This window comes from Rana temporaria, chromosome 13 (assembly GCF_905171775.1).
Source record: "Rana temporaria chromosome 13, aRanTem1.1, whole genome shotgun sequence".
In the NCBI taxonomy this organism is placed as follows: domain Eukaryota; kingdom Metazoa; phylum Chordata; class Amphibia; order Anura; family Ranidae; genus Rana; species Rana temporaria.
The window spans coordinates 31,710,067-31,734,753 of NC_053501.1; the positions used below are offsets into that span (position 1 = coordinate 31,710,067).

Here is a 24,687-nt window from a genome sequence, read left to right on the forward strand (position 1 = left end):
CTGAGTATTGTTCCTGACCATGTCCATCCCTTTATGACTACAGTGTGCCCATCTTCTAATGGCTCCTTCCAGCAGGATAATGCACCATGTCACAAAGATCAAATCATCTCAAAATGGTTTATTGAACATGACAATCAGGTGTACTCCAATGCCACAGTCGCCAAATCTCAATCCAATAGAGCACCTTTGGGACGTGGTGGAACGGGAGATTCACATCATGGATGTGCAGACGACAAATCTGCAGCAACTGTGTGATGCTATCATGTCGACATGGACCAAAATCTCAAGGAATGTTTCCAACACCTTGTTGAATCTTTGCCACAAAGAATTAAGGAAGTTCTGAAGGCAAAAGTGAGAAGTGGCGTACCAATGGGGGGGGGGGGGGGGTCTCCGCCCAGGTACCACACATTGGCAACCAATCATCTGCTGGTTAACTTGGGAAATTAACTCTGGCAGCTACCGTTGTCTATTCAGTGCTGCTGTTTCTCTCTCCCATTCTCCATCCTGCTCTGCTCTCGTGTCTCCCGTTCTGCATGCCCGAATAAGGTAGGAAGGGGCAGAGCTGTGGGGGGGAGGGGGGTTTGGGCTGTGTAATAGTAAGAGACCCAGAGGTGTGGGAGGGGCTGTGTAATGTAAAGGGGTCCAGAGGTGTGTGGGGGACTGTGTAATGTAAAGGGGTTCAGAGGTGTGTGGAGGGCTGTGTAATATAAAGGGGTCCAGTGGTGTGTGTGTGGGGGGGGGGCTGTGTAATGTAAAGGGGTCCAGAGGTGTGGGGGGGCTGTGTAATGTAAAGGGGTCCAGAGGTGTGGGGGCTGTGTAATGTAAAGGGGTCCAGAGGTGTGTGGGGGCTGTGTAATGTAAAGGGGTCTAGAAGTGTGGAGGGGCTGTGTAATGTAAAAGGGTCCAGAAGTGTGGGGGGGGGGGCTGTGTAATGTAAAGGGGTCCAGAGGTTTGAAGGGCTGTGTAATGTAAATGGGTCCAGAGGTGCGGAGCTGTGTAATGTAAAGGGGTCTAGAGGTGTGGGGGCTGTGTAATGTAAAGGGGTCTAGAGGTGTGGCGCTGTGTAATGTAAAGGGATCTAGAGGTGTGGGGGCTATGTAATGTAAAGGGGTTTAGAGGTGTGGGGCTGTGTAATGCAAAGGGGTCCAGAGGTTTGAAGGACTGTGTAATGTAAAGGAGTCTAGAGGTGTGGGCGGCTGTGTAATGTAAAGGAGTCTAGAGGTGTGGGGGGGCTGTGTAATGTAAAGGGATCCAGAGGTGTGGGGGGGGGCTGTGTAATGTAAAGGGATCCAGAGGTGTGGGGGGGCTGTGTAATGTAAAGGGGTCCAGAGGTGTGAGGGGGCTGTGTAATGTAAAGGAGTCCAGGGGTGTGGGGGGGCTGTGTAATGTAAAGGGGTCCAGAGGTGTGGGCGGCTGTGTAATGTAAAGGGGTCCAGAGGTGTGGGGGGGGGGGCTGTGTAATGTAAAGGGGTCCAGAGGTGTGGGTTTTTTCCTGCATTTTCTGAAACACACCAAAAGTCCCGCATTCTGCATCTTTGGCGTCAAATGCTCTAGGTATGCCCCTGAAAGGGATTCCATCCCGGTATTAGCAGGGTGTACCTAAAAAAGTTTTCGGTGAGTGTATATGCGGCATACAATTGAGATCCTAAAATTCCTTTTTACCTGCGTTACAAGTGTTGAGTATACAGCATGGTATAGAACACCTGAAATAAAGGCTTTTCCACAACTGCTACGGCACTTCTAGGAGATTTTTTTTTAAATAAGGTGAAAATTAGCTCCTGACAACAGACGTTCATTAAAAGCAATGCCTCTTCAAACTAAGCAGAAGCAGCACCCATGAAACATATATGCACTTTATCCTCAACAGATAACAGCTAAACAAATAACTCCACAATGCTGCCCACCATCCTCCTGAATAGAACTCCAGTCTGCAGTAGCCTCAGGCAGAACCCAAGACTACAGGCTGTGTTACACATCAAAATGTATTCCGACATCAGTAATCTGCCTCTGACCCCCGCAGGGAGAGCAAGCCATTCCTATTCCTGTTACACCTGTACAAGAAAAGCGGAGGAAATATCGATGTAAACTGCAATGTTCCATCATTAGTGGCGAGTCGGCGCTATACTGCGCACCGCCGTTCGGCTCCTTTCGGCAATCGTGACGCAGCTTACGCGACGGGGGGGAGCTCGTTTTTGGTCATCACGTCAATCACCAGCATGTTAGGAATGCCCACTCCCGCGGGACTCGCAACCCGGAAGCCACGGGTGAATTAGCTGTACCAAGGTATGTACAGCATACAAAAAAACATAATAGGCATAATTGTATTGTAATGTGGGGGGCCAATGTAATACTAGAAAGTCGTTTTTAGGGTGAACCTTCCCTTTAAGCTGGACATAGACGGAGCAAATTTTTAAAAGTTCATGATGACCTGGCTGAAATTTGCTCAGTTGGTGGCCCTGTAGGTCTCCCACTCAAAATCCCTCTATTGAAGAACCGTAGGAGCCAGGCAGAAAATTATTGGCCAAACAGTGCCTGTATCTAATCAGATGCAGATGCAGGCACAGTTTAAGTATTTCGACAGCTTGAGGGCAGGCTATTAAAATACAGTAGCCACAACGGGAGATTCGGCAGTGTGGATGGAGGAACTCGATTCTAAATTTGCATGGCCAGCCCCAATCTCTGCAGTGGTTGAATGTGACCAATTGGCATCAAAAGCTTTAATCTTGTACAAAAAGCAGTGCCAGAAAAAAAAGCGACGTGGCCATCAGGAACAACATTACTTGGCAACAACAGGGAATTCCACTTTAGAAGGCTGCAGCACATAACAAGGAATTAGGAAAGTTGCATTACATGTGTAGCACCCTGCTAGAATAGGTTGCTAGAGAGGCTCAGGTAAATCTAGTTCTTTAGCTCCTCTGTAGTCATTGGAACGGTGTGCGATTATTTTTGTCTGTTCTGGGTCTCACTGGCTGCAGGCTCAACTATTTCTCCCTGCCTTCTAGTGGATTGCAGAATGTAGTGGTTTGGAAGAGGCAGGCCCCTGGCCTAAATATTTATTTATGCTCAACCAATCCTTGGGGAGGAGTGTCTAGTAGGTGAGTGAGAGACTTGTAAAGCGCAACACATGCGAACTGAATCGCCTCTGGGCGCTGTATCCATTTCATGGGAAAGGAACTCTATTTGACCCCAGAAGAGATGGGTTTTAATCTTTCTCCTGAAGGCCAAGTGGTCCGACTCCAGTCGGATGGTGGTTGGTAGTGCATTCCACAGGCGAGGTCCTTGGACTGCAAATCTTCCTTCTCCTTTGGACTTGTATTTGGCTTTGGGTATCTGGAGTAGGTTTTGATTGGTGGATCGCAGAATGCGATTGGGGTTATGGGCTTTTATTTTTTCGCATAGATATTGGGGGGCGTTTCCTTGAATATACTTATGTATTAGACAGAGTGCCTTGAAAGTGATTCTGTATTTTACTGGCAACCAATGAAGGGATCTCAGTGAAGGTGAGATTGATTCCCATGTTTTTTTCCCAGTCACTAGTCGAGCGGCCGTATTTTGAACGACTTGCAGACGAGTGATTTGGTATTTGGGGAGTCCTAGATAGAGGGCATTTGCGTAGTCGAGTCTGGAATTGATGATTGTTCCCACCATGACTGCAATGTCCTCTTTCGGGATAAAGGGCGTGAGTCTGCGTAGTAGGCGCAGTAGATGGTGGGATCCGCTGACTACTGACTACTTAGGTGGCTAAGGAGGGCCTGGAACAGCAGGGGGGAGGAGGATAAGATCCCAGCCTGAATGTCTGCTGCCCTTCTGGGCAGTAAAGCTGATGTTTGTGGAGGTCCAAGCTCAGTATGAGCTGGGGGACCTATTATCTGGAAGCAGTCAGAGCTAAAACAACAGGGTTCACCGAGGATCTGGCCTGGAAATTCACAGAAGTGTCTGGCCGATATTTGACAGAGGTATCCAAGCATCCAGGAGACACTGTAATGTAGGTCTGGGTGTGAAAGGGGTTGTAAAGGTTAATATTTTCTCACCTTAATGCCCCCGTTTACTTACCTGACCCCTCTAAAGTCCTGCACCGTGAACGCGCTGGCTTCTCAGCCAGGGTTCTTGGCTCATTCATTGGTTGATTGAAAGCAGCGTAGCCATTGGCTCGCGCTGCTCTCAATCACATCCAATGACACAGCGCGCCGGGGGGCGGGGCCGAGTGATACAGTGAGCGGCTATGGCTGCCGGCTGCATCACGGGAGCGAGCATGCAAGAACTAACCACCATGCGAGAGAGCGCGCATGATGGTGGATATTTCTTGCGGGGATGAGCCGAGACAGCTGCTAAGGGGCCCCAGAAGACCAGGTTCGGGACCACTCTGCAAAACGAGCTGCACAGTGCAGGCAAGTATAACATGTTTGTTATTTAAAAAAAAAATAAAAAAATAAATGTCTTTAGTGCTCCTTTAACCACTCGAGATCCGCGCCATCGTCAAAAGACGTCCACAGCGCGGCTCTCAAGTGCCGAGTGGACGTCTTCGGACGTCCTCTTGTTTACATTCCCCGTGCGCGCCGCTGGGGGCGCGCAGCGGGGAAACACTGTGCCCAGCGCATCGCTCGGAAGCCGATGCTAGTGCCTGGTGGCCGCGATGTCCGCCAGGTACCCGCGATCGGCGGCGACAGCAGGGACATGGAGCCCTGTGTGTAAACGCAGAGCTCCACGTCCTGTCAGGGAGAGAGGAGACCGATCTGTGTCCCTTGTACATAGGGACACAGCATCGGTCACCTCCCCCAGTCACCCCCCTCCCCCCCCACACAGTTAGAACACACCCAGGATACACATTTAACCCCTTCCTCACCCCTTGGTTTTAACTCCTTCACTGCCAGTCACATTTATACAGTAATTAGTGCATTTTTATAGCACTGATCGCTGTATAAATGTGAATGGTCCCAAAATTGTGTCAAAAGTGTCCGATACGTCCGCCGCAATATCGCAGGCCTGACAAAAAAAATAAAAAATTGCAGATCGCCGCCATTACTAGTAAAAAAAAAACAAAAAAAACCCCATAAATCTATCCCCTATTTTGTAGGCGCTATAACTTTTGCGCAAACCAATCAATATATGCTTATTGCGATTTTTTTTAACAAAAACATGTAGAATACCTATCGGCCTAAACCCAAGGGAATTTTTTTTTTTTTTTAATTGGGATATTATTATAACAAAAAGTAAAACATTTAGTTTTTTTTTCAAAATTTTCTGTCTTTTTAGGTTTGTTGGGCAAAAAATAAAAATCGCAGAGATGCTCAAATACCACCAAAAAAAAGCTCTCTTTGTGAGAAAAAAATGATAAAAATATAATTTGGGTACAGTGTTGTATGACCGCGCAATTGTCATTCAAAATACATCATCGCTAAAAGCTGATAATTGGTCTGGACACGAAGGGGGTTTAATTGCCCGGTAATGAAGTGGTTAATGCTTGCTGAACTTGGTTGGGGTGCAGGGGAGCTTTGGGACACTCTAAATTTTAGTGCACAAAGTAACCAGAGGACACACTCTGTCCTGTCTACTCTCTTCAGGTTTATCTCACTCTCAGCAGATACTAGGAACACAGCAATCCTGGGGACTCCGAGCAAGGGCAAATCCTAGTCCAGCAACACTTTAAAGCATAATAATGCAGGACCCAGCCTGGTCATTGAGTAGTGAGACTGTCCGAATGATCGTGTGCCTGACCCGAACAAGAAGAGAACCTTTGGCAAATCAGTGGGACCCAACAGGGGTCTGCTCTACACATGCTTGCAAGTATTCTTCCTTTCACATATGTAGAAATAATTGGATTCTACAAAGAAACCCATGCTCATTGTAATGACATATCTTGTTTGTTTATTTTTGTGGGTTAATCTTTTCATCATGCTCATAATAGCAATGGATGGTTGATTTAATTGCCACATATAGCCTTTAAAAGCCTTTAGGACATAAAACTGCATGGGATGCAGAAGTACTTTCACGACCCCCAGAGATCAGGTGACATTGGAAGTGCATTTAAGCCCGATGTCTGCGGTAATTTCATACTCACCTCTGCAGGGAGCCTGCTGGTAGAAGGACTGAGACTCGTTACATTTCACTTTTAATCTTTCATTTCCAGGAGGATTCAAAGGCTTTAAAATGTGGCCTTTTTGCAGCACAGCATGCAGGCGCACATGAAAAAAAAAATAAAGGCGTCAGAGTTATCCTGCGGCAGACACCCCACTGAAGGAAGCATCTAGGGCAGATCATCTCTTATGTTCAGTCCTTAGATGGATGGCAAAGATTCAGATGGTGCCTTCTGCCAGTTTGGAAATAAACAACTCCTTTGTTTATTGGACGGCTGAGCTGTTTTCATGCCTGGCAATCGCTAGTGTAAATTTTGAAGTGATACAGTGAAAATTGGGTCAGCCGCATGTACTAGACTAGTATCACCTTAATGTGGGCAAAGATGTCCATAAAAGCAGATATAAGCAGGGATTTTCCAACTGCAGCTGGGTGAAAACAGGGGCAAGTTACCCACAGCAATCAGTTTCTTACTTTTAGTTACTAACCTGCATTAGAAGATTGTTTTTAATGAAAGCAGAACTAAACCCATCGAGTGAAACCGTTGCATTCAAGGCATGCAGTGAATGATAACTGTCACATTTGCTTGTATTCTCAACTAAACTGTCAATCCATAAAAATGTCTGGTGTCATAACTGATCACATGTGTATCAACATGGCAGCTGCAGATCAACAGAGGATAAAATAGCAGCTTTCCGTGTCGTAAAGGATAGGAGGGTTTAGATCTGCTTTAACTTTGTGCCAAACTACAGCTAAAGTGTATTTAGAGTCAAAATTAAAAATGTAGACATGTGAGTGTAACCCAGGGGTGCCCAACCTTTTGAAGCACGAGGGCCACTTAAGCGACTTGGTAACTGGTCACGGGCCACAATCAGCGGAGTGAGTGGATGGCAGGTCCGTGTCCGCTATGCATATGCAGAGCGGACACAGACACAGCCTGATGGGATTGGAGGTAGGACACAAGTTGGTTTACATCGGCCACTCCTTAGCGGTGAATGGCGGGTCCAACTGACCGTGTGAAAGGGGCCCATGGCTGCTTTCACACTGATGCTCTGCGGTGTACCCGCACCGCGGGTGCAATGCAGTGTACCTTTGGCTTTCCTGCACTTTGCAATTTGACTTCTATTATATTCTGCAGGTTTGGTGCACTTTCAGAAAGCTTACCAAACTTGCAGGTAATAACAGAAGTCTATGGCTCAGTGCAGGTAACCTACAGGTTCACTTCTCTGCACCTGCGGATCAGTTTGAAAGCAGCCCAGTAACCACTGCAGAATAGATATGCCCACATATACACTGATTTTAGTAATACACTGACCTTTAATAACAGTATTCTATTCCATCCCAGAGCAGGAGGTCGCAGGCCACTGGTTGGCCACCCCTGGTGTAAACACTCTGCAGTGCCATGTTCCATGTTCCATTCACTTACGTGGAAAGCCAGTGATTGTCAGTCACCGACTCTCTGCTCTGCCCCTTTAGAGTCCACTGGAGTGCTGGGCTGTGCAGGGGTGGGAGCGGCTGGCTCAGGCTCTCAGCAGCGCGCACAGTATTCCCTTTCTTGCCAGTCCCTACTCTAATAAAATCTTATTGCTTTAACCTGACCATTTATATATAATATAGGCATTTACAAGGGTTCAGAAAATCTGGTTTCTCAGTTGAAGACAGTGATGACGCCATGGCGGAGAAATGGTTTGGGAGCTGTACAAAAAAAGTCTGACCTGACGTAATTGATAGCTGCAAGGTAGACAGAAGAAATGAGAAGCAAGAGAAAGATGAAAGGAGAAGACAGGCAATAGGATTAGGGAGCCGGCTCTGGCTCAGGGTTGCTGCAGTTCTGCGCTGAAGAGAAGCGACTTATTAAAGTTGCTATGCAGTCAGCGTTCAATGCACGGGGGCCAATTGCTCCGATAAATCCGTATTGCCTCTTTAAGAATCCTCAATTTTATTTATTTCAATCGCCTATTATCTTATGACATATACCACAAACTTAAGGTTCGTTGTTAGAGAGTTGGAATGTAAGACTCCAGGACTCTGCTATTGTTTGCTTGGGGAGTGTTCATTTAAAACTGGAACTTAAAGCAATCCTTTATTTTGCCAATATTCACAGAAAGTGCTGCCAAAGAAAAACCTCTTCAGTTTATAAGCATTGCATTGTTACATAATCAGAGAAGAAAAACATTGCTCCAGTCTGCCTCTCACACGGCATAGAGAAGGTGAAGCCAGACTGTCAACAAACCACATCAAAGACACCTTAAAGTCGCATTAAAACCTCAAATCAAAAATGTAATATACTGCATCTTACCAATCCTTAAAGTGGAATTAAAGTAAACTAGTTAAAAAAATAAAATAAAAAAATTAAGCTCTTTATTGCAGAAAAGTTATGGGGGAGATTTACTAAAACTAGTGAACTCAGAATCTGGTACAGATGTTCATAGTAACCAATCCGCGTCTAACTTTGGCTTGTTCAATTAAGCTTTGGCAATAAAACCAGCAAGCTGATTGGTTACTATGCACAACTGCACCAGATTCTGGGTGCACCAGTTTTTAGTCAATCTCCCCCTAGGTCTCTTTGGCAATAACAAACACTTAGGCAGGCCATAGACCAGGGGTCTCAAATTGGCCGCCCTCCAGATGTTGCGAAACTACAAGTCCCATGAGGCATTGCAAGGCTGACAGTTACAAGCATGACTCCCTCAGGCAGAGGCATGATGGGACTTGTAGTTTTGCAACAGCTAGAGGGTCACTAGTTTAAGACGTGGTCGACTTCCTGCACCTGAAAAGCACTGGATACATTTATATAGTCTTAGAGATACAACCGGCCTTTTGAGGGCAACTGCAATGCTGATGCGGCCCACAATGAAATTAAGTTTGACACCCCTGTACTGGATCAACTAACACTACCCACTCCTCACACTGACAATGCTGCTGACAACTGAGTACAACGAGTACAGCTGTCTGCCCATACCTTCCGTATGGGAAGACAGTGACTGAAGTGAAGGAAGCGATAATAAACTACCATGGCATTTCCCAGTGCTCTCGGTTTATTGAGAAGTACAAGCTGTCTGCTGTGGTGGTGTGAATGAATTACACAGCTCTGTGGGCCAAGCCCTGCACATTCGTACGGTTTTTAAAATGTGACAGTGGATGCGGGGAGAAGAACTCCCACCTACTGCCATGGGGTGAGGGAGGAAAGGTCAGCTGTTGCACAGTAACATGTTACACCAGGGGTGCCCAACCAGTGGCCCGCGGAGCCCTCTGATGTGGCCCGCGACCTCCTGCTCTGGGATGGCAGGTTCGCAAGCCCAGATTGCAGGTTACCAACCTGCCATTCGAGACCATCAGTGTTGTAAATGAAGCCAGCAGTAGAGAAAGCAAGTGGTATTTCAGAAGGTGCACCACACCTGCAGGATATAATGGACGTCTAAGGCAAAGTGCAGCTAACCAGCGGGAAAACCACAGGTACACTGCGCCGCAATAGACCGCAGACCATCAGTGTAAAAGCAGCCTTAGGCCCCTTTCACATGATCAGTCCAACCCAATCGGACCCTCCATTCACCTCTATGGAGCGGCAGATGTAAACAGACTTTTGTCCGTTTACACCTGCCTACCTCCAATCCGATCTGCTAAAAAAAAAAATGAAGTGGATCTGCCCCCTTCTATCTGATTGGATCAGAGGGCCCATAGAGTAGATTGGGCTGTGTCTGTGTCTGCTTTGCATATGCAAACTGGACACAAACCTGTCATCTGACCACTCCACTCATTGTGGCCCATTGTGGTTACTAAGTCGCTTAAGTGGCCCTCAGCCTTCAAAAGGTTGGGCACCCCTGAGTTACACCCTAAATACAGGTGTAACATGTCACAAAAGGTGAACTTATCCTTTAGGGCTCTTTCACACCGACTGTGGTTCCGCCTGCTCAGTGGTTGAACTGTCTGTTGATCCCCGCTTAGCAGGTGGATGACAGGTCCGTGTCCTCTCCACTTATGCAGAACGGACACAGACACAGCCCGCTTTCCTCTATAAGAGGCCAGATCCAACTGTCACCTGATCCGATAGACGGATGGGGAACAGATCCCCCATCTGTTTTTAGTGGATGGGATCGGAGCAGATGTTGGTGGGTGTCAATGGACACATATCTGTTAACACCAACCGCTCCATAGAGGGCAATGGATGGTCTGATTGGGTCTACTCAAAAAACTAACAGGTGGACATGATCGGACCCGTGTGAAAGGGGCCTTAAGCAGCTTTGTTTCAAATCATGCAAGGTTTAACCAAACACATTTAATCTCCGTACCTCTTCCGCAGCGTTGATTCACAAACTTTCACCACTCGAATAACTTCTTTAATGGTTCGTCGGAAATCATGCATTCTGGATGCAACCAGAAGAGCTGTAGAGAGGGATGAAAAATCCACAGTCAGTGACACAGGTGTGAAGAGCAGCCATGCCTGCCAATTACCGGAATGCGACGGCAGTTACACCAAGGGCTCCTAACAGCTGTTTGGTATTCTAGACAGCTTGGAGTGCATGCACCGTCTCAAGCCAGGTTTCCAAACTCCGCTCATACTTTGTGAGCTGTGGTAATTGCTGTAAAACTTTCATTTGCTTCGATGGAGTGAAGCCTACAGCAATGAAAAAAACAAGTCTTGGAGGCGCGGGCCCTATATCATTCTTGTCCCTTGATATGCTACGAGATTATAGAGGGCGATGAAAGACATATAAAGATGTATAAAACATTTGGTTGTAAAGGTAATGCTCGCTTTTTATTAAGCTCTGCAATATATACTGGGCTTCAAAACACAACAAATCACACGTACAGATCAGGAACTTCCATCTGAACAACGCAGAATTTACCTCTACAAGGTCACAGAAACATTCTTCATCCACTACTCATTGTGTTTCTCATAGAGGAGAAATAAAAGGAGAGATCACTTCATTTCACTCTTATTTATGTATTTTAAAGTAAACCTTTCCCAAGCCTGTGCAATCCAAACTGACCATATCAACAAAATAGCAACAGATCCAAATACAGGATGCTGATGTCTTGTAAAAGCGGTATTAAAAATAAAAAAAAATAAAAAAATATTTTATTGCAGCTTACCAATTCTTATGCCGCGTACACACGGTCGTTTTTTGTGATGAAAAAAAAAAAAAAACACATTATTAAAAACGTGATTTAAAATGACCGATTGTGGGGAAAATGTCGTTTTATGTCTTCTGAAAAACTGAAAAAAAAAAAATTCGAACATGCTTCAATTTTTTATGTCGTTTTTAAAAACGTTGTTTTTTGTGTCATAAAAAATGATCGTGTGTGGGCTAAAACGACGTTTAAAACAACGTTTTTAAATCCGTGCATGCTCAGAGGCAAGTTATGACGCGAGCTTGAATGGAACAGAGTGCTGCCGTACGTGCTGAACGTAACCGCGCTTTGCTAGAGCATTTTGAAAAAACGATGGTGTGTAGGCAACGTCGTTTTTTAAAATGAAGTATGAAAAACTTCGTTTTTTTTTCATGAGAAAAAACAACGTTTTTTTACAAGACAAAAAACGACCGTGTGTACGTGGCATTAGATGTGATGGCTGCATTGGTTTTCTTTTTTTTAGATGTTATTTTATTTTAGTTTTCACCTAGTGATTCTGCTGGTAAATATGCCTTTTCCAACTGCCTTTAACAGAGCAAGCTGTCCAGAGAAAGTAGTAGTTTGAGGGTTGAGACAAACCACTAACAGAGATGCTTACAAGGATTAGCTTTTATTTATGTAAAACCTTTATCCCAAAAGGGAAATCTGTTTGCGGAAACTGCTTAAAGAGGAAGTAAACCCAGGGGAAAAACAAAAACAAAAAAACACCACCTGCAAGACAAAGGCATAATGAGCTAGTATGCATGGCATACTAGCTCATTATGTAATATTCACCTCTGATCGAAGCCCCCCGAAGCCGTCCTCTTCCAACGCCCGGGCAGCCGACATCTTGTCTGTGGGTTACTTCCGCGTGTCGCGGCTCCGGCACCGTGATTGGCCGGAGCCGCGATGACGTCACTCCCGCGCATGCACGCGGGAGCCGGCAGTGACGGCACAGCCGCAATGAGGAATGACACTACAGTGCGCCTGCGCCACTTTTCTACGGCGCATGCGCCGTAGACAGCGGCGCCCGTAATTATAGTAAATATCTCCTAAACCAGGGATATGCAATTAGCGGACCTCCAGCTGTTGCCAAACTACAAGTCCCATGAGGCATAGCGAGACTCTGACAGCATCAAGCATGACACCCAGAGGCAGAGGCATGATGCATCGGACTTGTAGTTTGGCAACAGCTGGAGGTTCGCTAATTGCATATCCCTGTCCTAAACCGTGGAAGTTTAGGAGGAACAAACAATATGTCTCCTCTCCCCTGACAGAACAGGGATTTGTGCATATACACACACACACACACACAAATCCCTGTGCTGGCTCTTGTGCAAGCAATTGCTTACGCTGGCCTCTGGCGGCTCTTAAAGTGGAAAACGTACCTGTACCGGGTTTTGCCCAGCCATGCCATTCTACCGCAGTATATATGCGTCAGGCGGTCGGCAAGCGGTTAGAGTATTATCAAAAGCCAAAACCTATTTATTTTTGGATAGCGTAGGGTATGGTTAAAGGACCTTACACTAATTTTAGTGACTGGGTTTACATATACTGTACCTTATGATCGGATTTCAACTATGTGCTGTGTAGGGAGGTTGGGGGGGGGGCACAGCTCTCCCAAGCACCCTTCTAGATGCAGACATGCGGCATTTACTTGCCTGGGAAGTCCCTGCATTCGCTGCCGCTATGCCAAAAGTGGCACCTCCAGCATCCCTCCTCTGGCTTTTCTGTGCTGGTCACCTCCACGGCTGCTATGCCATGCACAGAATGCACGACATTCCCAGCATCCCGCGAGACGTGCTTGGGTCGCAATAATACAAATAAATATTAATTGCGTAGAAACAGCATGTGCTTTACAATTGGTAGCATTCAAGAACAAACTATAAGATCGAGGCGAGGAAAAAATAAATAAAATAGATGAACTAATTTTTGCTAAGCAATTTCAAATGTACATGTCCAAGTAATAGAATGTCTATTATACAGTTTGGTGAATTTTCTGATCGCGCCTCTGTGCATTAAAGCGGCTGGACCTAAACATCATTCTCACATACAGAATAGTTCTGCGAACAGTAAATGCTTTTCTGTGTGCGCACAAAGCCCTGTTTTATAGCCGTATATTTGGAGGCTTAAGGTCCATTAGGATCCGTTGAAGCCCTTGTGAAAACACAGGCTGTGTAAAATAAATGGGCTACAGTCAGCAGCAAAGGACTCTGGGAGAATTGCTATTCCACTGTACAATACAGAGCAGATGGGGGCCATGTATCATAAATAATGTGCAATCTATAATCATCTCTACACCTAATGTTTTTCGCTCTTTTCCATTAGACTATAGAGAAAAACACATTCACGGAAAAACACACAGGATCCAATGATGCATTTCATATTAGCGCGGCAGTTAAACTGCTGGAAAAATGACGATTCATTTGCAAGCGTGCTTTATGACAATTATATTTCCCAGTGAAATGATCTTGTCAGATGGCCTCGGCAGTGCTATAATGGACACCGAATAGGTCATATCAGAAAGGTCATTTCCTCCTCTCAGAAGACATCTTTAATAAGCTTGCTGTGTCAGAAAGTGAAATTATCTTCAGACAAAATTATGAGAATGAAGAGAAATGAGGAGGACAGGAAAGGACTAGACATTTAGAATTTTCAGGATTTTAGACATTCCAACTCCAAGTGGATTTCCCAGTTCCAGAAATAAGCAATGGAGCATAACCACTGTACACATCTACTAAGGAGGAAGAACAGCCAGAGTGATGGAGCAAAGTCACCATACAGATCTACTAAGGAGGAAGAACAGCCAGAGCGATGGAGCAAAGTCACCATACCGATCTACTAAGGAGGAAGAATAGCCAGAGCGATGGAGCAAAGTCACCATACCGATCTACTAAGGAGGAAGAACAGCCAGAGCGATGGAGCAAAGTCACCATACAGATCTACTAAGGAGGAGGAACAGCCAGAGTGATGGAGCAAAGTCACCATACAGATCTACTAAGGAGGAAGAACAGCCAGAGTGATGGAGCAAAGTCACCATAGAGATCTACTAAGGAGGAAGAACAGCCAGAGCGATGGAGCACAATCACCATACAGATCTACTAAGGAGGAAGAACAGCCAGAGTGATGGAGCAAAGTCACCATACAGATCTACTAAGGAGGAAGAACAGCCAGAGCGATGGAGCAAAGTCACCATACCGATCTACTAAGGAGGAAGAATAGCCAGAGCGATGGAGCAAAGTCACCATACCGATCTACTAAGGAGGAAGAACAGCCAGAGCGATGGAGCAAAGTCACCATACAGATCTACTAAGGAGGAGGAACAGCCAGAGTGATGGAGCAAAGTCACCATACAGATCTACTAAGGAGGAAGAACAGCCAGAGTGATGGAGCAAAGTCACCATAGAGATCTACTAAGGAGGAAGAACAGCCAGAGCGATGGAGCACAATCACCATACAGAACTACTAAGGAGGAAGAACAGCCAGAGTGATGGAGCAAAGTCACCATACAGATCTACTAAGGAGGAAGAACAGCCAGAGTGATGGAGCAAAGTCACCATAGAGATCTACTAAGGAGGAAGAACAGCCAAAGCGATGGAGCAAAGTCACCATACAGATCTACTAAGGAGGAAGAACAGCCAGAAGGATGGAGCACAATCACCATACAGATCTACTAAGGAGGAAGAACAGCCAAAGCGATGGAGCAAAGTCACCATACAGATCTACTAAGGAGGAAGAACAGCCAAAGCGATGGAGCAAAGTCACCATACAGATCTACTAAGGAGGAAGAACAACCAGAAGGATGGAGCAAAGTCACCATACAGATCTACTAAGGAGAAAGAACAGCCAGAGCGATGGAGCAAAGTCACCATACAGATATACTAAGGAGGAAGAACAGCCAGAGCGATGGAGCACAATCACCATACAGATCTACTAAGGAGAAAGAACAGCCAGAAGGATGGAGCAAAGTCACCATACAGATCTACTAAGGAGGAAGAACAGCCAGAGCGATGGAGCAAAGTCACCATACAGATCTACTAAGGAGGAAGAACAGCCAGAGCGATGGAGCAAAGTCACCATACAGATCTACTAAGGAGGAAGAACAGCCAGAGCGATGGAGCACAATCACCATACAGATCTACTAAGGAGGAAGAACAGCCAGAGCGATGGAGCAAAGTCACCATACAGATCTACTAAGGAGGAAGAACAGCCAGAGCGATGGAGCACAATCACCATACAGATCTACTAAGGAGGAAGAACAGCCAGAGCGATGGAGCAAAGTCACCATACAGATCTACTAAGGAGGAAGAACAGCCAGAGTGATGGAGCAAAGTCACCATACAGATCTACTAAGGAGGAAGAACAGCCAGAGCGATGGAGCAAAGTCACCATACAGAACAATTGGTTATACTAATTCATACATAAAGACATTTTTTTTTTTTTTTTAATACAAGCAGTATCGTGTACATCTGCTGCCCCATAGAGAGCTATGGATGGTCCGATTGGTCTGTCAGTGTAAAAGGGGCCTAAAGGTGAACTAACCCTGAAAGCCCAGTCAGTCTTGTTTATTTAAAGTGATTGTAAACCTCCGACATAAAATATGAACAACGTATACCCCTCTATAGTGTGTGCTTGTCTCAATTAGGAGCACTAAATGTAATTTCTGTCTGCTGCTTTGTTTCTCTGCTATCAGTACGAACCACTTCTGACAAGTTTTTCTGACACCAAAAGAAAAGTGGTGAAGGGGAGGGATGTTCAGCTGATTAACAGCCTCATCTCTGTTCCTGTGTGATGGGGGCGTGTCCCTTCTCCCCCAATCAGCTCTCAGAGCTCTTCACACTAAGCTCTGCAGAGTGTAATTTCAGCTCTCAGCTCCCTTTTTTCTGAACACTCAGAGAAGCGTATATCTTTGAACAGACATAGAGAAGACTGCAGATACAACTTGTGTAGGAGGAATGGTTTCATCTCTGTGTATCACCTGAGACTAGTGCCTTCTCTGAGTATATGCAAGGGTTTACAACCACTTTAAAGAGGAGGTAAACCCTGATGGGATTTACTTCCTCTCTTGTTCCCTGCAATGTAAAAGCTTAGTGGGCTAGTATGCATCGCATACTAGCCCATTATGTGGCACTTACCTGCAAACGAAGCCTGCACTGTTCCCGCTAGAGGCCGCATCCATCTTCGCCCCTCTTCCTTTCGGGACCGCTGACTCAGGCTTTGGGACGGTCCGGAATAACGCGAGCCACCAATCACGGCACGGAGGGCCGTTTCTTCACAGTGCATGCGCTGGTGACATCATCAGCGCAGTACGGAGTAAATCTCTCTTAAACGGAGCATGTCTAGGAGATATTTACAGTACCTATAGGTAAGCCTTATAATCGGCTTACCCATAGGTACAAATTGAAAATGGAGATTTAAAAATTTAAGAGTAGGTGAAAATAACTGATCTGAATTGCCTGTGCGGCATTATAGCCATCAACTGAACTCAAACACTGGAAAAAATACTTTTGCAGAATGCAAGTTTGAATTTGATCTAGATAAATAAGGCCAAGCGTGGGCAGGACTGTGTAACTTGGTGCCCTGCCAATGACTACCACACTGCTCTAGCAATATAATAAAAAATGCAATATTACACTAAATAAAAGAACAGCATTCATACAGGCAATGGGTAAATTTGATCCACAAGAATACGATATCATTGATTTATAACAAGTAATTACTATAAATCTTCCATACCAGCACCACAGAGACCCGACGGTCGCCGGCCAGTGTGCATCCAATCTCTCTTCATTCTCTGGACCAGTCTCAGTGCAGTCATAGAAACTTCATGGTTCTTATCCCCAAACTCCAGCAAGTGTGCAAAACGTGGAATGTACAGGCAAGGATCTGTAAGAAATACCCACTTGTAAGTAATCCATAAATAACAATGATTGGATAAAAAGGCAAGGATAATTAGATTTTTTTCTGTTTGGTACAAATATCCTATTTGAAATCTTAGGCCTCGTTCACACAGATGTGCCCATGTGTAGATCCATGTCAGGGCCAGATTTTGTCTTCACAGAATGTGCAGGTTTTCCGTACATGCGCATGCAGGCAGTCCTATTCATTTCAATTGGGATGCAGTGGCTGCACAGATTTAAAGATGGCAAGTAGGCAGGTCTTTATTGCAGAAGAGATATGCAATGTCTCTTCTGCAATAAAATAAACCTACCCGCCTGTTTACAGTCTTCTTTGGAATGTACATCAAGCTGTGCAAACCAATAATGCCAATAAAAACGGCCACAGCCTGGCACAGGCCAGGTAGCAGATGCTGGCAAGAGACGTTGGACCGCTAATGTCTCACTGCTAGGTGCCAAGGGGGCATCTGTGTGCGTGCGCTCCCGAGCTGGGTTGTGTGCATCCATAGACACATGTTGCAGGTAAGCCACATCCCTTCCTCTCAAGAATGTGACTGATAAGAGCAGAAGCCTATGGTTCCTTCTGCTCTCAGTGTCTCCTGTGAGACCATGAAGTGGCGCTGCAGCTGGGGAGTCAGGTAAGTGTTTAGGGACAGGGGGGTTAGAACAGGTAGTTGGACTTTTTTTTTTACCTTAATGCAGAACCCAACACCTTAAAGCAGGGGTGTCAAACTCAATTTTATTGTGGGCTGCATCAGCATAATGATTGCCCTCAAAAGGTCCAGTTGTATCTGTAAGATTAGATGTCCAGCGCACCCCCTTCCCTTACATTAGATGTCAAGAGCCACCCGACCATCAGAAGTTGATTCCCCCACCCTCCCTTACATCACAGTGCACCCCCCTCTCCTTATGCTGCTGATGGGAAGAAGTTGGATGCATTGCTTAAAAGCAGAAAGTAAGGGTCTGGAGGAGGAGCAGAGGAGGACTGTAGCTCTCCTGCAGCTGCAGGAGAGGTGTGAGGGCCACATGAAATGGCCTGGAGGGCCGGATTCGGCCCGCGGGCCTTGTGTTTGACACCTGTGCCTTAAAGGATCACTAAAGATATTATTATTACTTTTTTTTAACAAACATCTTATACTTACCTCCACTGTGCAGCACGTTTTGAACAGAGTGCCCCCGAACCTGGTCTTCTAGGGTCCCTTGGCAGCTGTCTCGGCTCCCCCCGCAAGGACCCAACACCTTAATGCGAATGTGCTTGCATGGTGTTGAGTTCTTGCATGCGCGCTCCAGTGATATAGCCGGCGGCCATGTATCACTCAGCCCCGCCCCTGGGGCGCAGCGTTATTGGATGCGATTGACAGCAGCGTGAGCCAATGGCTGCGCTGCTCTTTTAATCCATCCACTGTAACCAAGCAACAGCCAGGCTGAGCGGCGAAAAAGGATGACGGGGGCGAGTGCGGGACTTTCGAGGGGTCAGGTAAGTATAACGGGGGGCTGGTATTGTCGGATGTTTTTTCACCTTAATGCACAGAATGCATTAAGGTGAAAAAACTTTTACCTTTACAACCACTTTAAAGGACAGGTAGCAATATCTGCTCTTTGCTATAAATCATCCCCAAAGACTGATTTCTGAGACCATGGAAAGTCAATAAAAAGTCAGCCTTTAGGAAATTAGCCAAAATTAAAAATACACTTTATGATTTATTTTTAATACACAGCTAGAGTAAAAGGCATGTTAGTATTTGCAGATGAGACATTTTATAAGCCAATGTAATCGCACATACGAGGGGTCTTTCACACTTTTTTCTATTTAATAGAGAGTTAAAAAAAGTGCGGAAACTTTTTGAAGAACCCTCGTACTTCTGGAATTAGACCTCAGCCTACACTAGAAAGCAGCGTGAAAGGCTCGGTTATGCCTGGTTCCCCTACACAAGGTCAATAGAAGAGAGATGTAGGGCGATGAGGAGGATGAAATGAGAACAATGTATACACATAGATGGGGAAGAGATGGTCAAGGACAAAGTATAGGTCAAACGGTAAGATAAGAAAGATGGATGACAGACCATTGTCACATAGACATGCATGTGCAGATACTGAGACCTTGTAAATGCTGGGATGTGGCGAGCCTGTAATGATATAACTTTCTAGTAGGAAGATTTTTTATTTCTTTTAGAAACCTGAATAAGCAGTTTAGTTACCAATGCTGTAAAAAAGCTTGTGATGATTGGTTTTAGAACAAAAAGGTCTTTAACCACTTCGATACCGGGCACTTTCACCCCCTTCCTGCCCAGGATAAATTTTCAGCTTTCAGCGATGTCGCACTTTGAATGACAATTGCGCGGTCATGCAACACTGTACCCAAATTACATGTACATAATTGTGTTCACACAGACATAGCTTTCCTCTGGTGGTATTTAATCACCACTAGGTTTCTTACTTTTTGTTAAATAAAAAAAATACATAAATAAAAGTAACGCAACAAAAAATACACACAAATTTGTCTTTATTTCTGTTATAATTTATTTGCTACATTTTTTCTTTCTTAGACCAAAATGTATACTGCTACATTACTTTTGTGAAAATAACCCAAATCAGTGTATATTATTTAGAATGTAGGAAAGTTATAAAGTCCACAAACTTTGGTATATATCTGAAAATCAATCAATCCTATAAATCCTAATGTAGTGATGGCCAATCTCATTTCGTGAGACCTGAAAATGCCAGAAAATATCCCCCAATATACACCTTTTTGGAAAATAGACAATCCAAGGTATTTCGTAAGAGGCATGGCAAGTTTTTTGTCATAGGTTTTTGGAAAATTAAGATTTTTTTTTTTTTACATACTGCCAGTCAGTGCAGTACAGTGGAATCATAACGGGCGTGGCAGTGGACACCGACTGGTGACAGTACAATATATATATATATATATATATATATATATATATATATATATATATATATATATACACAGAAACTTTCTTAGAACTGTACATAAGAGGCAAAGTCCCATCTGCACACCCAGAAGAAAAATGTCTGCCCACCATTACAACTCTAAATGACCCTTCGCGGTGTAAACAGTGAATGATAATAATAAAAGGAGGTTATGTTGTAATCAGATGACAATTCTCATTGTAGGTATTTTATCCCAAGCAGATAAGTGTACATGGACAGAGAGAGGGGAAAATTACAGAGGACGGTGTTTATTCTGCAGAATGGGAGTTGCTGATGCAGTCAGGAGTGCGCAGTGGTTTCCTCCCTACCCTGACCTCTGAGAAAAGCAATAAAGCAGGAAAGGCTAACCAAACAATGACTGTTTACAACTCCATATAAAACCAGCAACTGGGACAAGTGAAACCATGTGTCTAAAAGGAGACGCTGTGCGTTGTAGGAAAGCCCTGAATTTAGAACGGAGTTCAGCATTAGGACACATACTGATATGTTATTCTTCTTCAGTTACTGAGCACCAGCCGGGCTTTCCCTCGCAGAATGGCGACATGTAACTGTGCAAGCCTAGAGGAAGAATCCTGCCCCTTCCAGGAGTCACAAATAGGGGGGTTTGCGATTTGGACTTGCCACTTAAAGCAAGCCCGGGAGCTGCCATTGCTGACCTTCTCCTGAAAATGATACTTGCTTGGCCGTTATCCTGCCCTTTCTTCACAGTGGTGTAGTGGATAGCACTTTCGCTTAACAGTAAAAAAGGGTTGCTGGTTTGACTCCCAACCATGACACTACCTGCCTGGAGTTTGCATGTTCTCCCTTGTGCATGCATGGTTTCCTCCGGGTACTTCGGTTTCCTCCCACACTCCAAAGACATGCTGGTAGAAGGTTAATTGGATCCGGTCTAAATTGTCCCTAGTATGTGTATGTATATACGAGTCAGGGACCTTAGATTGTAAGCTCGTTGAGGGTAGAGACTAATGTGAATGTAAAATGTATATGTAAAGCTCTGACGGCGCTTTATAAGTATCTGAAATCAATAAATAAAATAAATCAGAGTCACTTAGTACAAAGTATGTATATAAATTCCTTGCCAGAGTTTTGTCAGAAACGGCGACCCGTCTGATTCCCCCCCTCCCCCCCAAGAAAATTATATGCCAAATGTGGCATGTAAGGGGTCGAGGAGTGGATTAAGCGGAAGTTCCACTTTTGGGTGGAACTCTGCTTTAAGGACCTCCTAACACCGATATACGTCGGCAGAATGGCAAGGCTGGGCACAGGCATGTACAGGTACATCGCCTTTAAGAGCCCAGCCGTGGGTGGCACGCGCACGCGACCCGGTCCGAAAACTCCATGACCGCGGGTCCCGATCGCCACCGTGTCCCGCGATCGGTCACAGGAGCTGAAGAACAGGGAGAGGTATGTGTAAACACACCTTCCCCGTTCTGTGTAGCAGTGACACTGATCGTCTGTTCCCTGATATAGGGAACGATGATCAGTGACATCACACCTACAGCCACGCCCCCACAGTAAGAATCACTCCCTTAGGGCACACTTAACCCCTTAGCACCACCTAGTGGTTAACCCCTTCACTGCCATTGTCATTTTCACAGTAATCAGTGCATTTTTGTAGCACTTTTCTCTGTGAAAATGACAATAGTCCCAAAAATGTGTCAAAAGTGTCCGCCATAATGTTGCAGTCACGGGGGGAAAAAAAAAAAAAACGCTGATCGCCGCCATTACTAGTAAAAAAAAAAAAATATTAATAAAAATGCCATAAAACGATCCCCTATTTTGTAAATGTTATAACTTTTGTGCAAACCAATCACTAAAGGCTTATTGCGATTTTTTTTACCAAAAATAAGTAGAAGAATACGTATTGGCCTAAACTGAGGAAAAAAGGATATTTATTATAGCAAAAAGTACAAAATATTGGATTTTTTTTTAAATTGTCGCTCTATTTTTGTTTATAGAGCAAAAAATAAAAACCGCAGAGGTGATCAAATACCACCATAATCAAAGCTCTATTTGTGGGGAAAAAAAGGACGCCAATTTTGTTTGGGAGCCACGTCGCACGACCACGCAATTGTCAGTTAAAGCGACGCAGTGCAGAAATCGCAAAAAGGGGGCAAGGTCCTTAACCTGCATAATGGTCCGGGGCTGAAGTGGTTAAAGGGGAAACACAGCGTCTCCCGGCAGGGATGTAGTCCCAAGGGAGGGGGTCGAGCACGCTAAAGCCCCATACACACCATCAGATTATCTGCAGATTTTTGTCTTCAGATTTACCAAAACCATATAATATGAGGTCAAACCTTAAGAGTTTCAATTTGTATGCAATCAGGCAGGCCCTTGCACTACATGGTTTTGGTAAATCTGAAGACAAAAATCTGCAGATAATCTGATGGTGTGTATGGGGCTTAAGTAACCCCCAGCCAGAACGACTCGGATAAGCTTACTGAGGAGAAACAGGAAGTGAGAAATTCAGACAAAGAAAACAAACATTTACATGGGAAATGGAAGGAAAAGGTAAGTGAACCAAAAATGCACTAACTTAAAGGAACCTATTTAGAAAATAAAAAAACAAAGCTTTACAACCCCTTTAACTCAATGCATTATTGTGAAGTGTTTCATATACAACGTAAACTATTTTCCCTGCGATTTTGGCGCCGTTACAACGCAATGGTTTAAATTGGCCCAAACACACAGGACATGAATGGATTTCTGATCAAAGAGCATTTTTTATTTATTTTTTGCATTTCTCAAACAATTACAACAATTACATTTAGTTGTAGATTACAAATGAAAAGGCACCTAAGAGAAGTTCATTGTTGGAGTTGATATATTCCTCTGTATAACCTCCAATCACGTCACAGGCATCGATCGGCTTGTTTTCAGGTGCCTGAAATGTCACGAGCCAAGTGTGCAAATACAAGATACCTTTATCAGGAGTCTGGATATTTAAAGCGTCTCGTTCCATACAAAGAACCTGTCTTTCAGAGTTCTTGAGGGGGGCCAAAGTGACTGAGAAGGTCAAACGCTTCAGGAACAGAGAAACCAAATATAGTACATAAAGCAAGGAGTGTGAGGAAGTTTCCTGCAAGGGACGGTTGTCGTGTGTTGTCAGGCCCTGCACAGCTACGCAAAGGAAATTCTATTCCAGCTGCACCTTGAACTACATTGTACTTACAGGATGCCAGCTACTATCACCAAAAACAAGCTCTCCATTATCATCCCTGCCTTCTAAGACACTCAAGTGTCAGCTCTAGAAGAAGGGTCTCCAAACTTTCCAAAGGGCCAGTTTACTGTCCTTCAAATATTAGGGGGTCGGACTGTGGCCATTGGGAGAAGAAAGGGTTCCGACATCAGTGAAAAAAAATAATGGCCCATCATTTGGGCCACTGGGAGGAATTATGCCCCATCATTTGTGCCATTGAGCCCCATTATTGGCGTCAGTGGCAGGAATTGTGCCGCATCATTTGTGTCATTGAGCCCCATTATTGGTGTCAGTAGGAGGAATTATGCCCCATCATTTGTGTCATTGGGCCCCATTATTGGTGTCAGTGGGAGGAATTGTGCCCCATCACTCGGTGTCTGCCAGGAGTCCCACGATTGTCTCACTGAGAGGAAGAACAGGGAAATCCTTATGTAAACAAGCATTTCCCTGTTCCGTCTAGTGACAGGAAACTAATCACTGCTCCCTGTAAATCGGGAGCAGTGATCACTGTCGTGTCACACGTGTCCACCCCCCCCCCCCAGTTAGAACACACCCCTAGGACATACTTAACACCTTCAGAACCCCCTACTGGTTGTATAAATGACAAGGGTCCCAAAATGGCGTCAAAAGTGTCCGATGTGTCCGCCATAATGCCGCAGTAACTATAAAAAAATAAATAAAAATAAAAATCGCAGATCACTGCGATTACTAGTAAAAAAAAAAATATTTAAAAAATTTCATAAAACTATCCCCTATTTTGTAGACGCTATAACTTTTGCGCAAACCAACCAAACGCTTACTGCAATTTTTTACCAAAAATATGTATTAGAATATGTATCGGCCTAAACTGAGGAAAAAAAATTGTTTTTTTACATATTTATTATACAAAAAGTAAAAAAATATTGCTTTTTTTTCAAAATAGTGGCTCTTTATAGCGCAAAAAAACAAAAAAAAATGCAAATATCACCAAAAGAAAGCTCGATTTGTGGGGGGAAATGACGCCAATTTTGTTTGGAAGCCAAGCCGCACAATTGTCAGTTAAAGCGACGCAGTGCCGAATCGCAAAAAACGCTCTCGTCTTTGGGCAGCCAAATGGTCCGGGGCTGAAGTGATTAAGCCTAAAGGGTGACGTTTTCTTTACCTTCATGCATCCTACGCATAAAGGTAAAAAATCTCCAATATGCAGCTCCCCTAATACTTACCTAAGCCAGATCCAGCGATGTGCATGAGAGCAGTGGCTCTCCCGGGTCTCTTGCTTCTCATTGGTGGAGACACAGCAGCAGGAGCCAATAGCTCCCACTGCTGTCAATCGCAGCCAGTCAGGTAGGAGCAAGGGATGGGACTGATCCATGTTGTGTGTGTGTCTCAGACATACAGAGGCTGCTCAGGAGCGAGCATGCACAAGGCCCTCCCAGAGCAAGCTGGGGGCACTCAGCATAGGGGTAGGGAGCAGAA

The 24,687-nt window shown here is 44.8% G+C and overlaps 1 protein-coding gene across 1 annotated transcript in view; it reads right to left on the reverse strand.

Annotated features, from left to right (window-relative positions):
- The window catches only part of BRF1 (BRF1 RNA polymerase III transcription initiation factor subunit), a 437,396-nt gene that overhangs the window by 187,752 nt on the left and 224,957 nt on the right, over window positions 1-24,687 (reverse strand). The window contains exons 6-7 of the mRNA XM_040332965.1: window positions 16,921-17,070; window positions 10,362-10,455 (exon numbers count right to left, since the gene is read on the reverse strand). Coding sequence (XP_040188899.1) covers window positions 10,362-10,455; window positions 16,921-17,070 — 244 coding nt within the window. The remainder of the gene's footprint in view (window positions 1-10,361; window positions 10,456-16,920; window positions 17,071-24,687) is intronic.